The sequence below is a fragment of the Talpa occidentalis genome, unplaced genomic scaffold, assembly GCF_014898055.3.
Source record: "Talpa occidentalis isolate TD23 unplaced genomic scaffold, MPIMG_talOcc4v2.1 talOcc4.3, whole genome shotgun sequence".
Classification (NCBI taxonomy): domain Eukaryota; kingdom Metazoa; phylum Chordata; class Mammalia; order Eulipotyphla; family Talpidae; genus Talpa; species Talpa occidentalis.
The window spans coordinates 12344130-12365649 of record NW_023603184.1 but is presented as its reverse complement, the minus strand read 5'-3'; the positions used below and the strand labels follow the sequence as shown (position 1 = coordinate 12365649).

General features: G+C 46.8%; 1 protein-coding gene and 2 long non-coding RNA genes across 3 annotated transcripts in view; 2 read left to right on the top strand and 1 right to left on the bottom strand.

The window, feature by feature from the left end:
- The first annotated feature begins 478 nt into the window (after nucleotides 1-478).
- LOC119255358 (uncharacterized) lies at nucleotides 479-17976 on the top strand. The gene is made up of 3 exons (XR_005127447.2): nucleotides 479-672; nucleotides 15405-15550; nucleotides 17103-17976. It is a non-coding gene; the product is annotated as an uncharacterized LOC119255358 (long non-coding RNA).
- The window catches only part of LOC119255357 (tripartite motif-containing protein 44-like), a 78467-nt gene continuing 72505 nt past the window's right edge, over nucleotides 15559-21520 (bottom strand). Inside the window, exon 3 of the mRNA XM_037522458.2 lies at nucleotides 15559-19993. Coding sequence (XP_037378355.1) covers nucleotides 19971-19993 — 23 coding nt within the window. The 3' untranslated portion in view covers nucleotides 15559-19970. The remainder of the gene's footprint in view (nucleotides 19994-21520) is intronic.
- Nucleotides 19969-21449, top strand: LOC129146579 (uncharacterized). The gene is made up of 3 exons (XR_008553459.1): nucleotides 19969-20014; nucleotides 20989-21085; nucleotides 21261-21449. It is a non-coding gene; the product is annotated as an uncharacterized LOC129146579 (long non-coding RNA).

Genomic DNA, 21520 nt, shown 5'->3' with positions numbered 1-21520 from the left:
AATCAATCTTAAAAAAATTAATTAAAAAAAAGGAACCATTGAGGGCAAGCCAGGGTGGTCAGACAGAGCTCAGCTCCCAGCCATCCTTCTCCAAACCGCAGCTAGCCGGGCCGCGAGCGGTAGGTGAGACGGGGCACGTCACTGTGCCTGTGACCACTTGGAGGAGAAGGAGGCACCAATATAGGGTGTCTCTGCGTTGCTTCTCCCTCTGTCTTGGCCGCAGGGCTTGAGAGGGCAGGGAGGGAGGTTCCATATGCCCCGTTTGCAAGAAGAGAGGGCAGTGGGCGGGGCTCCCAGAGCTCCTGTTTATGGTGCATCTTGATGTTTATGACTTCAGCAAACTTTTGTGAAGTAGGTTTTCCTAGATGAGGGAACATCTATGAGACACAGGTGGCTCGGGCAACCCCGCCACGCCTGTGACAGGGGGGCCCACTGTAACAAAATACCAGGCCGGGGGCGTCGGCACGGGCACCCCACCCGTTTGCTCACAGTCGGCAGCTGGAAGGCAGAGGCCAGGGCCAGCCTGGCTGGGCACCGCTTTCAGGTGGCAGATTTTCTGTTCTAGCATCACATGGCAGGGACGAGGGGACTCTGAGGCTCTCTTCACTAGGAGCACTATCCCATTCTTGGTCAGCCCCACCCTCATGATGTAATGGGGGTTAGGATTTCAAGGTAGGAAACCCTGGGGGGGTGTAGTGGCAAACCAGGCAGACCGCAAGCACATAGATTCACTGTTAATGTGGGAGGATGGACAAGGAATCTTGGGGCCCTCGGTAGCTGTGACAGGCCTTCAATGCTGAAGCAGGGGAACAGATATAGGTACAGCAGCAGGCAGGCAGGCAGGCGGGGTGGGGGGGTGCTGGCAGGTAGGGGGCAGGGGCGCTGGGAGGCTGGCAACAATGGAGCCTCCCAGCCCCCATGATCTCTGCACTCTCTCTCACCTCTTTCTGGCTTTCTCTCTCCATATCTCTCTCTCTTCACCCGGGCATCCTCACTTCCAGGTCTGCAATCACAGGCATGCATGGCCTGTGCTCACACCTCTTGGTCCCGGATGTCCGTGGGTGCCCCGTGCTCACACTCCCAAGCACTTTTTGCACCAACACGATTCACGTGTTGGCAATGAAACCTGGGTGGCAAGCAAGGCCACAGGTGGCAGTCATAGACGCTCAAGGCGGGAGGCAAAAAGAGGCCGAGTCACTCCATTTTCCCTACAGGGGGACACAAACATTCAGACCACAGCAGTCTCTGCTTGAAAGTGGCAGAGTCTGCACTTGACCTCTGGTCGGCCGCTTCCATGCCTGTGCTTTTAATCACGAAGCCACACTGTCACTCCAGGAAGATGTTCTTAAAACATCAACTCATTTCAAATTATGATGATTGTAACTCAGGAGCCAGCAGGGATGGGGAGTCGGCAGGGTGGGGGGAAGCTTTGTTCACTCTTTTGTGCCTTTTGAGGATTCTCAAATTTACATTATTGCTTGGCTGGCGGCATGGCAGGGAGAGGGCACCAAACATCAGTGTCTCATATTTGCTGCTTATTAATACGTATTGGGGAGAGAAGGACCAAGCTGTTAAGTGCCACCATGTGTTGGTGACATCTATGGTGTAGGGGCAGGACATGGGCACAGTGCAGTTTTTCTATGATCCCATGCAGACCGGGTAAAGGAGGAGTCAGAGTCCTCAGTGGTTTTTTACAGGTCTTTTATTGGGATTATATGTACACAGCAGGCAGGGGTGCTGGGGGGCCGGGAGGCTGGCAGGCCTCCCAGCCCCCAGCAAGTTTCACTCTATCTGGGCTCTCCAGTGTTCTCTGCTTCTCTCTTGGCTTCTGTTCATTCTCAGCTTCTTGGCTTCTTCTGGCGTTCCTGTGACGCCAACCTTAAAAGCCCAGTCTTAGCCCAGGTGAATCCCATCTACCTATGCCCACACCCTACTCCAGGTGCCCCCATCAGGCATGCATTCAGGACCGCAAGGATCCATCATCTGTCCTGATGGCGGGAGGGCAGAAAAGCCTGACATTTTTCCTTACCCTACATGTGGGTTTCAAATTAACCATCAGAAACCTCTCTAGGCCAGAGGTGAGCTTTGGAGGATAGAAAGAATTTTCTTGGTGGATCAGGGCATTCCGAGCAGAGGAATTGGCCTGAAAAAAAGGTGGGGAGCAGGAAGAAGATGTATGGCTGGCTGGGGTGGGCACCCACTGGTTTGGCCAGTGTAGGAGGATCTTGCTCTAGCTTTTCTCTCTAGACAAGTGAGCAAGCGAGCAAACAAGGGTTGAGTGGATGAAGGGTGGCCTGCTGGAGGCAGACAGGTGGATCTGGGGTCACTAAACCTCTAAATGAGTGGAGGGGAGAAAATGAAGAGAGATTCTAGAGAACCAGAGATGCTTGGAGTAGTGGGTCAAGATCATAGTGCTGTCTGTAACGTTCTTCCAAACCCTTATTTCGTGACTAGCACCTGAGTTTTAGCAGTGAACCCAATTAGTATATGCAGATTGATTTCTAATGATGTACACCTGAAAGCTATATAATGCTCTCACACAATGTTACTTTAATGGAAAGTTATATTTAAAAAGTCTGTAACATTTCTCCCCAATCATCCAAGGTGTAACAATATTCCTCTCCACTTAGTCCTCATAGGCACCCCACTTTTTATGGGAAAGTTAGGAGTCCTTCCTGTTACCTCCTTGTGCCATCTGGAGGGTTTATGTAGGTAAGGCCATAGTAGTTGTGAACTTGGGGAGGGCCAGGCTACCTGGGAACACATCTCGGCTCTAGCCCTTGCTACCTGTGTGAATGTGGGCAGGCGAGACTTTCAGGCTTGTTTCTACATCTGGAGAAATAACAGCACCTCATTCTTTGGGTTGTTAGGATTGTTGAAAAATAATCCAGTTTCCTGGGTCTGGCACGGGAGGCCTATTGACAATAGGGAGGACCTGTGCATCCTGGAGGGTGGGGGCTGGCCTCTGCCTGCCGTCTCACCAAAGAGCAGAAGGCCGAAGAGGCCTGAGTGGAGGAGAGGAAGGTGGGCTCAGCGAAGAGCAGGCATCTGCCGGTTACAGAGATTACAGTATTACTGCATTCCGCACGGCAGCAAGACATAAATAGATACCAATAAGTAAAATTAGGTTAACTGCTGAAAAAAGTACAGTTCATAATAGTGTTGCATTTAGAAATGTTTGCCCATGTGAGAGTCCTTCACTGCCACGGACTTTATTGCAGCGTTAGCTAAATGGCAAATGGCCAGCAGCAGTACTTGTGCGATCCCACGCAACTCTCTTCACCGTTCTGAGCCTCAATTTCCTCGACTATAAAATGAAACTAATGATATCTTTCTTGCAAAAAGGGACCAGATGCGGTCGTGTGTGTGAAAGGACTTTGAGAACCAGGAAGCACAACTCTTTCCTAAGGTGCTTCATCATTATTATAACTAATAATCACCCACAATAAAAATACATTCAAGGAAAACATAGGCTTGAGCTGATTGTTTGAAACACTTCTCTTAAAAACGACCCAGAAATGCTAAACCCATGCTTTGCTTTACACTGACGTCTGTAAGTGGGAGATATTTAATTGTCTTTTTTAGAGAGAGTTGTTTTGGTGAACATTACCTTCAGACCTCGTGGCATCTTCTTTAGGGACTGAACAGCAAGTGAATTGTTTCAGACAGAAATATGGATGGTCCAAGCGCCTGGATGAATGTAGCTCCCTTTAGGGATGTATTTTCTGGATAAACATGAAAACAGAACTAAACCAAGCATTTTGTTGTGTGCATAAAGAAAATGGATACCCCAAAGGCGGAACTGTTTATAATATTACTACTGACACGGATACACTATTTATACCCACAAGTTCTGCTACCTCTAACCACGGTGTTAGCTCCTCACTGAAGTTCACTGACATAGCAGGAATGATGGAGCCAGACCTCCTGGGTTAAAAGCAACTAATGTCAGACCCCTGCTGGCCGCGTCTGGCACTGCAGGGGCAAGTCACCCAGTTCCTATTAGTGGGGAAATTGGCTCCAGGGGTGACAGAACTCAGAGGCTGAAGTTTGTCTTGCCTCACTACATCTAGGTGTCAATAGTCATCAAAAGGTGTGCTGAAATGGGGGCAAGAAGAAAGACTGAGCTCAGTGGAGAACATGACTCTCCAGGGACAACGGGACAATAATCTCCCTTAGGGCAGTTTGGGGCTTGCTGGGCTGTCCCACAGGCTCACTCTGTTGCTACTACAATGTTGTAAAGCATCTGTTTTTCAATCTGCTTTCAGGATTGGTGCAGGCTGCAGCCTCTAGGAGGGGAGAGGTTTTCTCCCCAGCTTTTTAATTCTGCCTCACAAAAGCAAGGAGGAGGGACTCTGAAATCTCAAGGTCAAAATGCAGTACTGGAGGACACACATCTTGGGGCCACTCTCATAGGAAGTGGATTTTTGCAGTTGTGAGAAGTCCCCAGAATGTGTTTTACCTTCTTGTGGTGTGTGCTCTCTCCTCTTTCAATAAATTGAAATAAATGAATTAAATAAATCATAGATTCCCTGCCCCTATAGGAAACTGGGGTCCAGGAAAAAGGAAGATACGGAAGGGTATGGGGTAGAGATGACCCAAACAAAACAAGAACCTCAGACTAAGAGAGCATAGCTCTTGCTTTGGAGAGTCTTGGAGGATCTTGATTGCTACTCCTGGATGGTAGAAATCAGAGACAGCAGAGTGAGGAGTGCATTGTGGAGGAGCAGAGGGTGGAGGGTGGTCAAGTGGCTGAAGGGATAGGCACCACTGCCAACCCTGTGTTTTTGGCTTCGGTGATTTGGGAAACCCCAGTGACGAGACCAAGGGGTTAGGGCTGGGGAGCCCCGAAGGATGAAAACAGTCATTCCACTTTCTCTACTTGAACGTGAACTTGAAGATAAACTTTTCTTCTTCCTCCTATGGTAGAAAGCTTGGAGGAAGGTTTCCAGTGACCAAAAGTCAGGATCTTCTCTCATTGGGCCCACCCCAAAGGTGCCATGACCTGAAAGTCACAGGCAGGAGAAGGGTTGTGCCAGGAAGAGGCTATCCCTTAGCCAACATCCTTGACTCTTTCCCCTGCAGGTTTTGTGCCCCTTCAGTTTGGCTCCCGGGATGCAAATCCACTCTTCCCAGTAAAACAAAATCACCATCTCATTAGCATCCCAGAGAATGTTCCATGATTGCAGGAAGGAAAGTTGTGATTGCCAATCTAGACACAGAGGCTACAGTGATTTTCAAAAGCTTTGTCAGCTGTGCTGAGTGGGCAGTGAGAAACCCCTGATTTTCTGTAGGGTGTTCTTCCAGGGACAGATGCTGGTCCCTGTGGATGGATACTGAGATCATGACCACATTTTTGCCATTAAAAACAATGTTTTATAAACATTCATATACAAACAGCTTTGTACATGTGATCTATTTTCTTTCAGATAGAGATTTCTAGCAATGGCTATCATCAAATTTTCTTTCAAAAATCCTAGTTTTGTACTTTGATCCATTGATAATAATCATGCTGATATTGATGATAACTTTCATTTTTAAAACAAAATTTTAGGGCCTCCCCGGTGGCGCAGCGGTTGAGCGCTGGGTTGCGAAGCTGCCCGCAGCCTCTGCAGCACCGGTTCGATCCCTGGCCACCAGGTGAGGGTCCCACATGGCGTGCAGATCTCTCCTGCCGCCCGCTGCTCCCCTCAGCAGTGTGCTTCGGCCCTTCTGCCTGCTCTGCTCCCTGCTCTGGCTCTGATGAATTCTCTCACCCTCCCGTGTCTCTGACTGTACCCAGTGCTTGTATAAATAAATAAATAAATCTTTAAAAAATAAAATAAAATAAAATTTTATTGATTTACCAAACTATATAGTTTGGTGGCACCTCTTCACCTCTTATGTTGTATTAGCCTCATCTCAGATGCCACCAAAGCTCTAGTGCCCTCTCCATTGTCAGATTGACCTCTGCTACCCTTCCCTCCAGCTCCTTCTCTTCCCCCTCTGATGACCCCTATATTTTTCAGAGTCTGAGTTATTTGTGTCGTGATCTGTAAGTTTGCTTGCTTTGATTATTTATATATTCCATGTTAGATGACTATATTTCACTTTTTGACTTATTTCTCTTAGCATAATCACCTCGTTTCATTCATACTATTGCAAAAGTCGACATTTCATCTTTTTTTAAAGATTTATTTATTTATGCATAAAAGAACGGGGGTACAGGCCAGAGATGGGAGGTGAGAGGATTCACCAGAGGCAGAGCAGGCAGACTGACTAAAGTGCACTGCTGAGGGGAGCAGCAGGCAAGACGGGAGAGGTCTGCTGTGCCATGTGGGTTGCTCCCTGGCCGAGGATCGAACTCATGCTGCAGTGGCTGCAGATAGTTTCATAGGCTGCGTCTTAAGCCCTTGCACCACCAGGGAGGCCCCAACATTTCATCAATTTTAATAGCCAAGTAGTATTCCTTTAAGTAAGTTGCACCATTATTTCTTTATCCAGTCCTCCATCGATGGTCACTTAGGCTGTCTCCATGCTTTAGCTGTTGTGAACGTAACTTTTATTACTATGCATCAGGAACTGTATTAAGCACTTTCCTTGTATTATCTCATTTGATCAACTCATCAACTCAGTGTACTAGGTTCTATTATTATTCCCAGTTTAGGATATAAGGAGATGGCATCACAGGGGTGCCTGTGAATGACTCGTTTAAAGTGACTTAGTGAGAGCCAGATCAGGCCTTCTTGTATATCATTTCACTTAAAAGAGCCCACCTCCATTTCAGGAAGAGCTTGGGTTGAACACCTGCTGAAGCTGCCCCCCATGAGAAGGGGAGCCAACTGGGCACTTGCTTGTTGGAAATACCACCTCTTGAGTCCTCATTAACAGAGTTTTGAATTTGGTGTTGACACAGGTCACAAAAGGATTTCACTCCAGCAGTGCCTAATGAACCTCTTTTTTAAATGCATAATTTAACCAATTCGGTTGTTCTATTTAATCTTTGCAAGTAACCAGTTGAAGTGATTTTTCCTCAAATTAAGTTAATGGCTGTCTGAGTGTCCCATCAGGTCAGGCTGAGAGAACATGAAACAGAAGGGTGGGTGGAGCTAATTCAAGGCCACAGGTGTGCAATCCCCAAAACAGAGTGACTCGTTTGGTGCGAAACCTCTTCAGGACTGGGGGCCACCCTGGAGTAGATTTACCCAGGCGCGTCTGTCTCGAGCAAATTTGGATGTTGCTGCTTTGGCCCTGGGAGAGGAAAGGTCAGAGGCAGCTCAGGAAAGAACAGCTGTTTCAGCAAGTGGGGATATTTATTCCTCATGGTCGCTAAATGCTCTCGTTACATTCCAGTGGATGTCATCATCTCCTAAGAAAATTCCGCCCGGAGTTTCTTCTTTACTTGGAGGGGCATGAACTCTCATGTGAGACAGCCCAAGACCGGGGCGGGGGCTGGGTGAGCCAGGTGTCCTGCACACTTTCTATACAAGGAACAGGGTCATCCCCAAATCACCAGCCTGAGGACAGAGACAGACAGACAGATGGACAGACAGACAGATACACACACACACACACACACACACACACACACAGAATGAACAGCCCATCCAGGATAGAGCTGGTGTGTGTGCAAAAACGTCACTGAAATTTCAATGAAGTGGAAATGTATCCTTTCAAAAACTTTCGGGGAGATAATTGTATGGAATTAGAAGAAATCCTTTTTTTTTTAAAGATTTATTTATTTATTTACACAAGCACTGGGTACAGTCAGAGACACGGGAGGGTGAGAGAATTCATCAGAGCCAGAGCGGGGAGCAGAGCAGGCAGAAGGACCGAAGTACACTGCTGAGAGGAGCAGAGGGCGGCAGGAGAGGTCTGCGCGCCATGTGGGACCCTCGCGGGCAGCCAGGGATCGAACTGGTGCTGCAGATGCTGCGGGCAGTTTTGCAACCCAGCGCTCAACCGCTGCGCCACCAGGGGAGGCCCTGGAAGAAATACTTTGAGAGCAATTTGGAAGCAGGTGACCTGAGATGCCCAAAGAGGTAACTGGAATCACACCAGGAAATTGTCCCAACGGGGGTCAAGTTTTTGTTTCTGAGTGGGGTATGCAGGCGAGGGGGCTTTATATATTGGTTCAATATATAAAGAGTAGTGGTCGGGAGGGGGCATTGTGATTCTTTCCCATGCCACATTTTTATCTATGAGTGCCACTCACTGTCACTGGCACCTCCCACCCCTGACTGCTGATCACCCTGGGAGTGTGTCTGCAAGTTCAAGGCTCAAGTGCCAGGGAAGGCGTTTGAGGATGGTCTGGGCCAACCCTGCAGAGGCCAGGCACAGGCTCCCATTTCTGCTGTGGAGCTCAATGCAGCCTGCACTTATCACAACAGTAACCCCAGAAAGGAGCCCGGAAAAGACATGTAGAGGGAGAGGAGAGGAGAGGGGAGCAGCAGGGAGGAGAGAGAAGGGGAGGAGAAGGGAAAAGATGGCAAGGGAGAAAGGGGAAGTGTGGGGGTGGAGATAAATCAGGTAAAAGAGGTAAAATATGGTGAGGGGAGGAAACTGCAGGTGACTCTCAGGCACCATGGACAGGTGTTGATTTCAAAGGCTGTACACCGGGAATCTACATGCTGTTATAATGCATTATTACTTCAAAAAAAGATGTTCTATCTGGAGTAACTCTGGATCCAAATGCTATCAAGATTGTCAGCAAATCCACAAACATATATATTTTTAAGATTTATTCATTTATGCACACAAGAGCTGGGGCACAGGCCAGAGGTGCGGGGGGTGAGAGGACCCACCAGAGACAGAGCGGGGAACAGAACAGGCAGACTGACTGAAATACACTGCTGAGGGGAGCAGCGGGCGTGACAAGAGAGGTCTACTGTGTCTTGTGGGCACCTCCCCAGCCCGCCGGGATCGAACTCTTGCTGCAGAGGCTGCAGATCGCTTCACAGTGCGGTGCTTAACCCCTTGTGCCACCAGGAAGGCCCCACAAATATTTCTTTAATGTCTCTTGTTGCCAGGTGATTTCGTCAGCACTGGTAACACGTCGGTGCTGCCTTCAAGGACTTACGGACAGTGACTGCACCAACAAATACGGACACACCATCTGAGGAACTTACAACTGATATGAGGCGTAGTGTGGTACTGGGCCAGTGTGGTGGAGATGCTATGAGGCAGTGGGGAGGGCTAGGGGCTGGGCAGAGAAGTCAAGGGGAACAACAGAGGGGCGGGCTTCCCCCCACAGTCCTGACAGGACTGCCTTTGACAAGTGGCGGCAGTCAGGGTAAAGGGTAATCATAAGCATCACTGAATTACGGCTTCCTATATACCTAGCCCTGTGAGCCCAGCCACTGGATGTTTTTGTTTTTGTTTTTTGAGGTGCAGGGGGCTGGGGAGAGTAGGAAATGTTTCACCAGAGACAGAGTAGAGAACCGAACAGGCAGACTGACTGAAACACACTGCCGAGGGGAGCAGTGGGGAGACAGGAGAGGTCTGCCGCACCATATGGGTTTAGCTCTCTGGCCGGGGATCGAACGCAGGCAGTGAGGTAATAGCACTGAGACTTAACCCCCAGGCCACCCGGGAGGCACCAGCCGCTGGTTTAATTCCTCAGTGCTAGCTCAGAGCAGAGCTAGCCCTGAGCCACGTGTGTCTGCTTCTAAAACCCAGGAGCAAGCTCCTTCCCACTGCAGAGACTGAAGACCACACATTGCTATTTTTCCTGGAGATGCAAAACTGGGGTTAAGTGGTTCATCACATTAACAGCTTCTCCTTACCAATTTAGCCTACATTTTACTTTTCACCTCATTCCATTACTCTTAGGTCTCACAACCCCCCTCCCCACCTCCATGAACACACACAGTCAATGACATCGTGTGATCTGATGCCACTTGTGTTTATACATCAGAAGGGAGAAAAGTGTGTATTTTACGAGTGGAGGCTTTGCTTTTCCACCCTTTCCCTCCTGGGGGATCTCAATCCTTTTCCCGATGGTAGACATTGTGGGTGGGTTTGGAGCTGAGTTGGAGACGGGGTGGATACGCACCACACCTTATTTATTTTCTCTTCCATAGAAGGGTCTCAGCTGTTTGTTCTCTCAAATTGAATTCTCTTACTCCTGGAGAATGATCCAAGCAGAGAAATTTCCCAAGCATCTGAAATCTGAGAATTTGTGCCTGGAACCCACGAGGCTCATGGTTTCCAGATGGAGAGACCGGAAGAAGAGGAGGCGGGGGAGCGGAGGAAGGGAGGTTGGAGGATGAAAGGCAAGGGGAAGTCTGAACTCTGGATCACTCTGCCTGCCTGTGAACTAGACCAGGTCTTATTGCTTGGCAAGCCTGCCATTTGACAGTGTGCCAGGCCCGAAGACACGTAGCAGTTGTGTGCATCCCCACGAGACCGTTCCAGTGATTATTAGGAAGTAAGTCATTGTGAAATTGTCTTTTCCGAGGGCAGCAAGTGACCTCAGTAGCACAATATAAATGAAAAGCCCGTGCTTGGCAATCGGGAGGGGTATAAATACTCCAGATGGATTTTTTTACCATCTTACAAATGGCGAAAGACAGACCCTTCTAGTAATCTTGGCTTCTTTACACCACTTAACCATACACAACAGAGGATCCCACGTGACTCAATTCTTTCTCCACACCTTGTCCTTGTGCCAGAGGCGGGAGAAGAGGTTCACAGACAAATGAGCTTTGAGTAAATTAACAGGCAAGAACAGTTTGGCCACAAGTGGGCGAGGTATGAGCTCAGAAGGAAAGCCTTGTGTGATCAGACAGGCCAGGATCTTCTAGGACAGTAGGAGTTTGGGGAGAATAGATCAGAATCCTCCCTTAGTAAATGGGGAGCTGGTATGGATGTTGAGAAATGCCATGTTTATTGTTATTGGTGGGTTCTTCATCATCATCTCCACCTACAACCATCCCACCTCCCCCACCCCCACCTCCACCACTAAGCCAAAGAACAATCTTGCTCCTTAGATCAGCTATTCCCACCTGGACTGCGCTGAATTTGATAGTAGGATACAGCCATTCGACTGCATCCAAATGGTTCCAGAAGTCCAAATGCGGGGAGAGACACCAAATACAGAAAAGACCCTTCCAAGGAACACCTGTAGTCTCCAGATGTCTTAATAAAAATGATGAGAAGTCCTCTGGACCACCTTCCAGCCAGAGAACCACGCTTGGACTCAGTGTTCTCACGAGCCAAGGAAAGCAGTCAAGCCCTTCTGAACCTGACCTCCCGGCCCAGGGCATGCACGTGTTTAACACACCATGGCTTGTGCGAGAAAGCAAGCAGAGGTGAGCATGTTCTGTGATGGCAAGGCTTCCCCAGACCACTCACTCACCCTGAAGGGTTACTGCCTGCCTCAAACTGAGCAATGGCCAGAATGCATGAACGTCTTCAGAGCATGATGCGAAACTGGGATCTGAGCCAGGCATTATCATCGGGAAAAGTGGACAATTTCTCTGTTCCTCCTCCCTCCTTTTCCTATTGCTGATTGTACAGTTCAGAAGTGAATTATGATTTAATCCTTTTGGCTGCTATTTAACAGAGAAGGGAGGAAAAAGAGAGAGAGATGAAGAGAGAAGGGTAGGCAGTAAGGAAGGGGAAGGGAGGGAGCAGGGAAGGAAAGAGGAAGTTGTAGCAAACAAAACTCATTACCACCACCAGAAAGAGGCATAAAGAAATCTTCACCTGCGTACCAAGTGGAATGCAGGTGATTAACTGAGATCATTTCTATAGATAATCAATGTGGCATGTGCTTTTACAATGTTAAAAGCAATGCATCATGGGAGGAGGATTAGTTGCAGTCACATGGTTCTGGATTTCTTTATCTTGGGTCCATCACAACAGGGGCAGGTTGCCACAAAGTGCTCAGTGATCCATGGGAAATAAATCATGACTTCATTCTCAGGCTTCATATATGTATGACATCACTACTACAAGCAAGCAATTCTTGGGTTGATGACTCCATCATGGGCTAAGGTCAAAAGTGGCCCTGGAGACCAGATTCCCCAGGGAGGATCGCCACACGCTCTGTGTGTCCTTTGCTTCTGAATTCTTTCTTCTCCTAGCAACAATTACTAAGCACCAGCTTTCTAGGCTGGTATTATGACTACATAAGCTTTATTGTCCTTGCAGAAAAAGAGCTACAGAAACACAAGTGAGAATCTGTTATTGCAGGTTAAATTGTGTCACACCCATTGGAGTGAGGGTCCAGTTTCTTTTTATTATACTCAATTTCGTTGTAATGACTGTTGCTTGAAATAAATGGGCAATAGACAGAGGCTTAGAGATAACAGAGGCTTAAGTGATTTTATAATAGTAGAATTTGTTGTAGCAGAATTTGACCTGCATTCTGGCTATTAGTTTTATTCATCACATTGGAAACTTGGCGCTTCCATTGTTCATGACATTATATGCAAAGCACTGTAGCATGAAAGTCACTTAGAAAGTTATGGAAAAAAAAAACCCTACAAATACAAGAGGCACACAGAATAATAAAGCCACAGGCAGGGGGATGTTCTGTTAATGTTCTGGATAATCAAAGGTTTGTTCCTTTTAACCCCTAACAGGTAATCTTTTGTTTTTGTCATTCATGATATTTCTAAAATGCTTTACATTCAATTTCTTGCCATCTTCTGAGTTTAGATGCTCAGAGTCAGCATATTGACTACGAAAATATTGTCCTATGATATATTCTGGCTGTCAGGATACATAGAGATATAGAGATGTTTTTGGCATTAAATGCCTGACAACGTTTTTTAAGCTCCTCAGTGTACACTATTTTTTTTTTTTTTTGGTGTTTATTACTACCATCTCTTCTTCCTACATGTCCTAAATTTACTCTAGAAGTCCGTTTCTCAACCATAAATTTAATCTGCAGGAGGCTTGGAAATCAGACATCAAACATTTAGAATAGTGTGTCAAGTAGGACTAAATAGATTTTGAGTAAGTGCTTGATGGGTAGATACATGACCTTTCTCTTATGTGTTGGCTTCATAGTATTTGTTTCAACTATTGGAAGCCTTACTGGCTTATGTCCTAGTTCTCGGTCATTTTTGAGTGGCTCCAGGAGAGGTTCCAGATATTTCCAGCTCTGTCTCAATTGTTCACTGTCAGACCATTTGTTTGGATTTCACATTCAGGGGCGGATAGGTGAAGCTGATGGATGGCTGCGCCCAAGGCTAAGAGAGTTGTTACTGAATCCCTAAGATGGTGTGAACATCATAGGCCATTTTTATAAGGCAAAAGCTAGTATATTCAGTAAGTGAAGTATAAAAGAGATGAGTTCTTCCTGTAGTCCCTTTCCAAGAATATGAAACTGGCTTCACATGAAGCTATTGGAGATGGCTTCAAGATGTTTAATTACATTACAGACTCGGTGTCAGACCTGGCTGACTTTCGGGATTCTAAGATCATGGCAGATGAAGCCATGGCTTTGCCTCTGTCGGTGACTTCATTATTTATGGCCTTGGAATAAAGGAGATGAAGCAAGTGTAGTTGTTCCTTCTTCCAAAAATGTAGTTTCAGGTCAGAAGAGGATTTCACTGCTCTCCTTAGCCCTCCTGCCCTCACTGTGTGCTGCTTGGCACACTGTAAAAAGGTATAAAAGAAAGGGTTAATGTCCTCTGTCTGAGGTCACACCATGTGTGTGTGGGGAAGAGCAGTGATCTTACTTACTTACCAACATAAGGTAGAATCGGTGCAGCTAGGAGAGGCGGGATTAAGAACAGGGGTTGTGAAGTCTGCTCGACTTGGTTTAAATCCTGGCTTACTGTTTATTAGGGTGTGACCTTGAGCAGAGTGTTTAACTCTCTAAATCCAATTCCTGAGCAATAAAATGGGAAATGATATTGGTGCTGTAAGAATGAGATAAAAAGCCACTAGGACAGTGCTTGGCCCAGAGAAAGCACTCACTCAAATGCTAGCCATCTCAGCTCACAAAGGGGATGCCTTAAATCTGAGATCACAATGTTTTCTTTTTTAAAAGATTTATTTATTTATGCATACAAGAACTGGGGTATAGGCCAGAAGTGTGGAGGGTGAGCGGATTCACTAGAGACAGAGTGGGGAACAGAACAGGCAGACTGACGAAATACACTGCTGAAGGGAGCAGCGGGCAAATCAACAGAGGTCTGCTGCGCCATGTGGGTAGCTCCTTGGCTGGCCGGGGATTGAGCTTGTGCTGCAGAGGCTGCAGATAGCTTCATAGTGCTGTGCTTAACCCCTTGTGCCACCAGTGAGCCCCAGTCACGGTGTTTTCTAAGGGGATCCATGCCTAGGGGCTCCAATGACTCCATGAAGTTATTGACTTCAAGCACCCTCAGCTTTTATTTTCTTTTCTGTGACATCTTCTCTTAGTAAGACTGGCAGCCTGACTTTCCGCTGAGTGTACCAGGTCAGCAGAGAATTAAGAATCCAGGCAAGCTGCAATTTCACCCTTTATGAGTATAAAGGAAATGGAGTCACCTGTGAGTTGGACCAAGCAAAGATCAATGAAACAAAATAAAGATTTGTAGCTTTCACAGGGAAAGCCAATCAAAGGAGAAAGAACAGTGGGCTGTGGTGCTGACATCTGGCACCAGGAAGTGGGGGAAACAAACCTCCAAACACATTGTGGTTTGTTAAAACACTGAGACTCCCAAGCGCCACCATGCTTGGCAATCTCATCCCACCAAGAAGTGTCCTTGGCAACTGGGGAGAGAGGAAGGAGGCAAATGATCGCGGCAGGAGACAGCGAGTCTGCTGTCTTGGCTTCACCAGTCCGGCTCCTTGGGTGACCGCAAGTATCTGACTTGTCTCCTTACCTTGGAAAATTTCTCCAATGTTCACACAGTCCCCAGCTAACTAAAGGGGACTGAGAGAGACAAGTCTGTCAAAAGGAAATTTAGAGCGGGCTCATAAACTACAGACCCTTCAGACACCCCTGTTGGTGAGTTTTAGAATGGATTTTTGAAAGCTGAATTTTAGTGTCTTTGGGCACTAATTTGCACAGTACCGTCCACCTTGTGTTTCACAGCTGGTTCCCGAGTGTCTGGCTCTTGGTTTCAATGTCCTGGCTCAAATAGTACAAACTGGGCAGGAATTGCTTCACTCACAACTTAATTCTCTCTCATCACCAATCATAGCAAATTATGTCAAACATAGAGCTCTAAGGTTCCACCTAGATGACTTTGCTGATCTAACTGTAATTTGTTCTGAAACTTTTTTTTTTGCTAGAAACATTATAGAAATTAAAATCTGACTCTCCCTCTGGTTAATGTAAATTGTAAAGCTTGAATGTTTGAAAACAACATTTATGATCAAGTATTCTTTGCTCAGAAAATTTCATCGAGCCATGGATTGTTTTGAGGAGAAAACTTATCTGTGAATAATGACGACTCGGTATGTCCTTTTTCACTTTCCAGAGCTCCCTGAAGCCACTCCAGGGAAGTCAGGAGTGAGACGCCCACATCTGATAATCACCTCCAGCACCCCCACAGTCAAGAACTCAGATCATCATGAATATTTACACCTAGCAAGGCCCTTTGTGCACGACTCTGAGAGACAAATGGTATTTCCAGTAATAGTTTATTGATTTCCAAATGCACCGGGGCGCTGAGTCCAAACATCCTGGGGTAGCGGTAAATCTTTCTTACAAAATAATTTACAGTATGAAAATGATATACTGAAACATTAACTCAAACATGTAATTCCCTTGAAAGATTGAGTGTTCCCTTGTTTAACGTAAAGGGTGAAAGGGGAAGATGACTAAGGGAGGAATGTGACCGTACAGGGGAAAACAGGCAGAGGACATGATTCCTTCGTCCTCTCCCACCCACGCAGTGCAGCCGGTTACTGCAGAGAGACTGGTCAAGTTTAACTCACGTCAAGTATAAATCTACTGTCCCCTCAAGGTCCTATCAAGCCCAGCATGGATTCTGTCGCTTTTTTTTTGGTGCCAGTATACCCACAAGTACCTTCAGTTATTTTCATTTTCCTGCTCTGATCCTGTTCTGCTGGTCCCAGTGTGTTTCAGTTCCAAATGGCCCTGTTTTACCTGCCCCGGGAGGGAGGAACTGCCAGGGCTTAGGGCTCTTGCAATGGGTGAGGGCTTCAGAGACACTGATGGGCAAAGGCAATGTTAATGAGATCTCTATCTGCCCTATGGGTCTTTTCCCTTACAGCTGGGCTGGAAAGACCCATAAGGAGACCTGGTTTTTTTTATTACAGAAAATTATGGATGTGGAGGCCTTGAGTAAGTATGCAAATGACTTTCTTCTCAAAAAAGCTTGTATGGAACAATCTTTATATAAGTGTGGCATTTCAGGTATGGCAGAAAATATTTTATAGGTGGGCAGCACTTACTTCCTAGGTGCTGCCACTACTGTAGGTGGTGGATCCTGCAGCGGTGCCCTCAGGTTTGGTTTCCGAGTTTCCCAAGTCATCAGACATCCTGGGGTTGGGCTGAGCGTAGCTTCCTCGGGGTGTCAGGAGCTGACAACCTTGGCTAAGGAGTTGTTCTTCTTGTGAATATCTCGAAAGCAAGCACCTAAATTCCAATTATCTGGTGACGCCTGTAATCAGGGCTGGCAGAAGCCTCGGCGCTAAATGGCGTGCCATGCGATGGGGGGCTGCTTTGAATTTCTATTATTCCGTGATGTATGCGTGTATGTATCTACATATACATGCATGTTAATAAGAATAAACACACACATGTTGGGTACGCGCAGGAGGGTCTAGATGGGCCAGGGCTTGGGTCCACACATTCTGAAGAGCACGGAAGTGGCTGGTTTACTGCACCATGAATCCCTTTCCTGCAGCAGCAGGCATTTTCAAAAGTCTGAGAGCAGAACGTCCTTCACTTTTGCTATTACTGAGAAGTTCTACACTCTCGAAGGTCTAGAAACATTATGTATGGGGGTTGGCATGAAAGAGGGAAGGTTCCCCTAACTCCTGGAGCAGGCTGGAATTAACTTACTTAATGATCCCACCAAAGAAGGAGAATGAGGCTGTCTCAATGCCGTTTCTGCATCCAAACTACAGCCACAAAATACCATGCTGAAAAACTGGGACGGTCACACTGCAGGCGGTGGCTGAGGCCTTCATTTCTTTCTGTATTTTAGGTGTTCCATGGTCCCCAGAATTAGGGAGAGCTGGTTCTACTTTCCTAGCTGTGTAACACAAGGTGAGTGACTCTTTCACTACAAATTCATTTTTCATCCGAGAAATGGGGGCCTACAGCACACAGAGACTCGCTCCTAGCTGGACCCCAGTTGAGATCCTGTCCCATCCTGGGCTGTCAGACCGAGACTCAACGCACTTCTTGGAAGTGTCCTGAATTTAATGACATCAAATCAAAGAACAAACCACCTCTCAGTGTCCAGATACCCATCATTTGGAAGGCAGCCAGGAATTGCTGTGAGGACCTAATTCATTCTGGAGACATTCATTACCTGTCTCCCTGGATGACTTCTCCCTAGAGATTTCTGCAAACCCTGCCGCCAGTCAGGACACAATTTTGAACATGCCAACTTTTACTGGCCTGGCAGGAGCGGGGAGACTCGTCATGTTGGGGCTTCAGGCCAAGCAGCATGCGCTAGCTTTGAGGGGAGCCGGTGCCACTGCAGGAAGCATCCTAGTTCGCACGTTGATAAATGCTGCCAGCAGGAACTCAAGAGCCTGGGCAGAGCTGCTGTGCTGTGTTTAATGCTTCCCTGGTTAAAGTTTCATCAGGTGCTGAAGACAGCGGGAGCCCATAAAGCAAATCTGAAATCCTTTCCAAGTAAAAGCAAAAGTGCTTTCCATGAGGATTACACAGATATGATAATTTATGGAGATAAGCTGGCATGTATCTTTTATTTCTAATCATATCCACCGCATAAATGCTTGGGTTTCCCAAATACTGATTTAAAGGAATAATACCTAGTTGGGTATACAGGGGCCGCTGATCTGCCCTCAGCTAAGATAAGGAGATTAAACAATTATTTCGGAGGAAAGATAACAAAGCCTCCAGACCCTAAAATCCACTTCATCTTCTGATTTTTTGACTTTTTAAAGAAGCTGGTCCTCCTTCAAGGGTAGTTGTGTTGGATATGGTTAGAGCTGTAATTAGTGGAATGCAAAATACTCTGGTTTCTGCAGGTAGATAGCAAAACAGCATTATCTTTACCAGTTGCTGGCCACCAGTTTGAGAGAAAATAATAATAATAATAAAAAAAAACCAGTCCAAACTTAGCCCCAATATCCTGGCAATTTAGTGAGCTAGGGTAGCCCTAACCAAGAAGCGTGACGGGCCTGCAGCTTCCTGCCCACAGAGGAACAGTCATTTCATGGCACACGGCACTCCTGCAACAAGCGTGCTTCTGCCTCAGAATCATCCTGCGCGCTTGCTCGCCAATCAGCTGCCCCCTGCTCTGCATAGGCACTGAGATCCCGGGTAGGCAGATGGGGAGGGATCACCCGGTAGTGGGCTCCCTTGTTTTGGCCTCAGAAGCACTAGAAATCTAGGTCCTTAGTGAGCTAGTGAGCAGCAGCCCCCAGGCTGTTGGGTGCAGTTCCACTGTACTCAGAAGTGAACCCAAAACGCCACTAGAGGCAGAGCAGAAGGAACACGTATCCCATTTGCAAATACGAATTACCTGTGAAGTCTCCCATTTTATCTTAACTGTTTATGTGTATGAACATCTAGTTCATAACATAACTATGTTTGTTTTATATAAAAATGTCATCCCTGGCTCCAAAGCACTTAAGTAAAACTGATGCCTCAGGAGATGCAGGTTTTTCAGTTCGCAGGCTTGTGTTCTTCCGGCACATCATTGCCTAGTCGGGGGGTAAAAACTTGGTTGAAAGGAAATGTGTTCTGGCAGTGGGGAGAAGCCAAAAGTCAGCCCAAGGGTGTGTCTGCCCGGGCTGCTCTGGAGGAGAGAGGCACCTGTGGGGGTCACCTGGACCCCCACACCTGGGGGTCTGCGGGAAGGGGAGAAGGGGGTGGGGGAGGTGCCATGGCTAGAGGGGTTTCACCCAGAGTCCATGCAGGGCCGATCTGCCTGGAGGGGGAGCTGGACTCTGCACCACACAGACCAGAATGCACTTAAACTACATGAGGCTAAGCTGGGGAAGGGGGAGAAAAATCCACAATGAAAATTCCTATTTGGTAATAGACATTCCAGTCTTTTAGGTTGTGACAAAACTTATAAAACCTGCAGGATTCACCCAAATAATTCAGGTTCTGTCAGATTCTCCAGTGACTATTTTGGAAACTCAGGCAATTTGAGTTCAGAAATACTGATTTCAACTCCTCATCAGATCTCTTTGGCCCTCTCTCTCTTTTTTTTTAAGGTCATTTCCTTTCTACCTCTTCAATCATTTTTTCATTTCCACTGCACTGAATTATGAATCTGACGTCCTGGATAGCCTCATGTACTAAAAATAGCTCCATATATTTCTTACTTTTAACTCTTTCTCTAACCCCATTTTCAAATCATCCATCTGAATGCATGAACTCACATTTTCACAAATGTCTACCTGGACTTTTAGAGACTTGCTACATGGATTGATTTGATTCTATTTTGGCCTCATTTTTTACATACCTTTTCCCTACTACCAGGTAGGGAAACAACTTCAGACCACCCGTCAAGATGATTCTGGATCCTTCCTCATGAAGTGGTACTGTGTGGGTCTGCAGTTACAGTGGGTAGCTTTCCTGAGAAAGCCCACAGTAGCCATGGGGGAATGTGCCAAGGCACCCTTCGTAATCACTCCTGGTTGGTCAAGGGAGCTGTCTCCTCACCTACCACACAAGGGAATGAGAAGCACAGTCAATAAGCCCAGAGGGGCCATCCCTTGAGGAGCTTGTGCCTGTGGTGGGTCTGGGGGCGCAGCCAGTGAAGTTCTTTGTTGCCGGGCAGCTTTCACAGACACCAGATGCTATCAGACATGCCATCACATACACACGTGGGGAAGAGGTGCTTTTCCACCAGGGATGCGAGCCTTCACGTGTGTGTCACTGGCACTGCTACAAAGGAAGGAGAAGCAGGTGAGTTAAGACATAGCAGGAAGGGCGGCATCCTAGGCTGGCCTCGGGCGCAGGCACGCTCTTATGTCTTTGACTACGGGGATAATGATGACAATAAAGCCCACTTTCTTGGGTTACTGGAGGACTAGATAAGATGATACATGAAATGCACAGTGCCTGGGATAGGTAGTGAGTAACTAATTAAAAGAGCAGGGGAGGGTCATAGCATTTTTTTTTTTTTAGCTTAGTTGATAAAATGAATTGCTGGCAAAAATCAGAAGTATGTATGACTTCCTCTAAGCCTCCAGACATCTATTGTTGGGAGAGAAACACAAAGAGAAGTGATCATTCTGTGGTCCCAGTGGCACTGCTCACTTGGAATAAAGCCAAGGTTTGAATTCATGCCACAGAGGACAGTTGCTGGGCTCAAAGGGCAGTCTAAGTAGAATTCTTGCTTATTTTCATTGCCATTTTACTTCTTTCAACATCCTATAAATTATTTGTTTCCTATTTACTCTCCCCTTCTCTCCCCCTACCACCAACTAGTGGATAAAAGAGTAGCAATATTTTATTTTATTAACTATTGTTTACCTAGTATTAGTAATAAATTGCTTTAACAAGGGAGTGAGGGAAGAGAAGACAGAAAGAAATAGCCCATCATCACTGCCCTTGACAGGGTGATGTGTCAGTGAGATTTCAGTGGCCACAGACAGAGGCATGACGGGGACCGCAGGGTCCAGGGTTAGACCCTTCTGGCCTAGTCCTAGGAGAGGACATTGCAAACACAGGAACTGGGGCTACAAGGCAGAGCCAGAAAGAGGGGGGCAGGAGAGAGCACACCCAGAAAGCAAAGGAGCCAACTTGTCTAGTTTCCCCTCATCCACTTCTAGAGGGTCCTTAAATTAATAAATCCAACTTGGTCAAGTGCTTCCTGTGCTCCAGGGGCACCGAGCTAAGTGCTCCCCACTCATTCTTTTTATGATTCCTCACAACAGCCCTAAAATGTAGGGAAGAATAATATTACCATAATCTCCATTTACCACAAGAAGAAAGTGAAGCTCTGAGAGAGAAAATCCTTGGTCACATCGTAAGGTCTGTATCCTTAAAATTTAAGGATTCGTTTTGGCTGAATAAAAGTCTGAATTTGTCAGGCTTGGATGCCTGGAAGTGAGATAAGAGCTCCTTCTTCCGGGGGGCAGGAGCCAGGGAGGAGGAGAGGCCTGGAGTGCGTCAGCGCCCAGCTATAAACTCCACATTTTCTTTGCAGAAGGAATTATTTATGTCTATATAAAATCCATGCTCTTTGACATCCATTTGGGAAAGACTTTAAGGGAAAATATCATCTGACTCGTACAACTTCTGCTGAGGGGAAAAACATCAAACATGGAACCTGAAATTAAGGCAAGTGCACTCCAGGAGCCGAAAGAACTAGTTCAGCAGCTGTCATTATCCAAAAATGCTGCCCATTTCCATTCAATTTTTCTGCCTGTTGTGCAGTTGTGGGATGGAGGGTGCATGTTAAGAAAG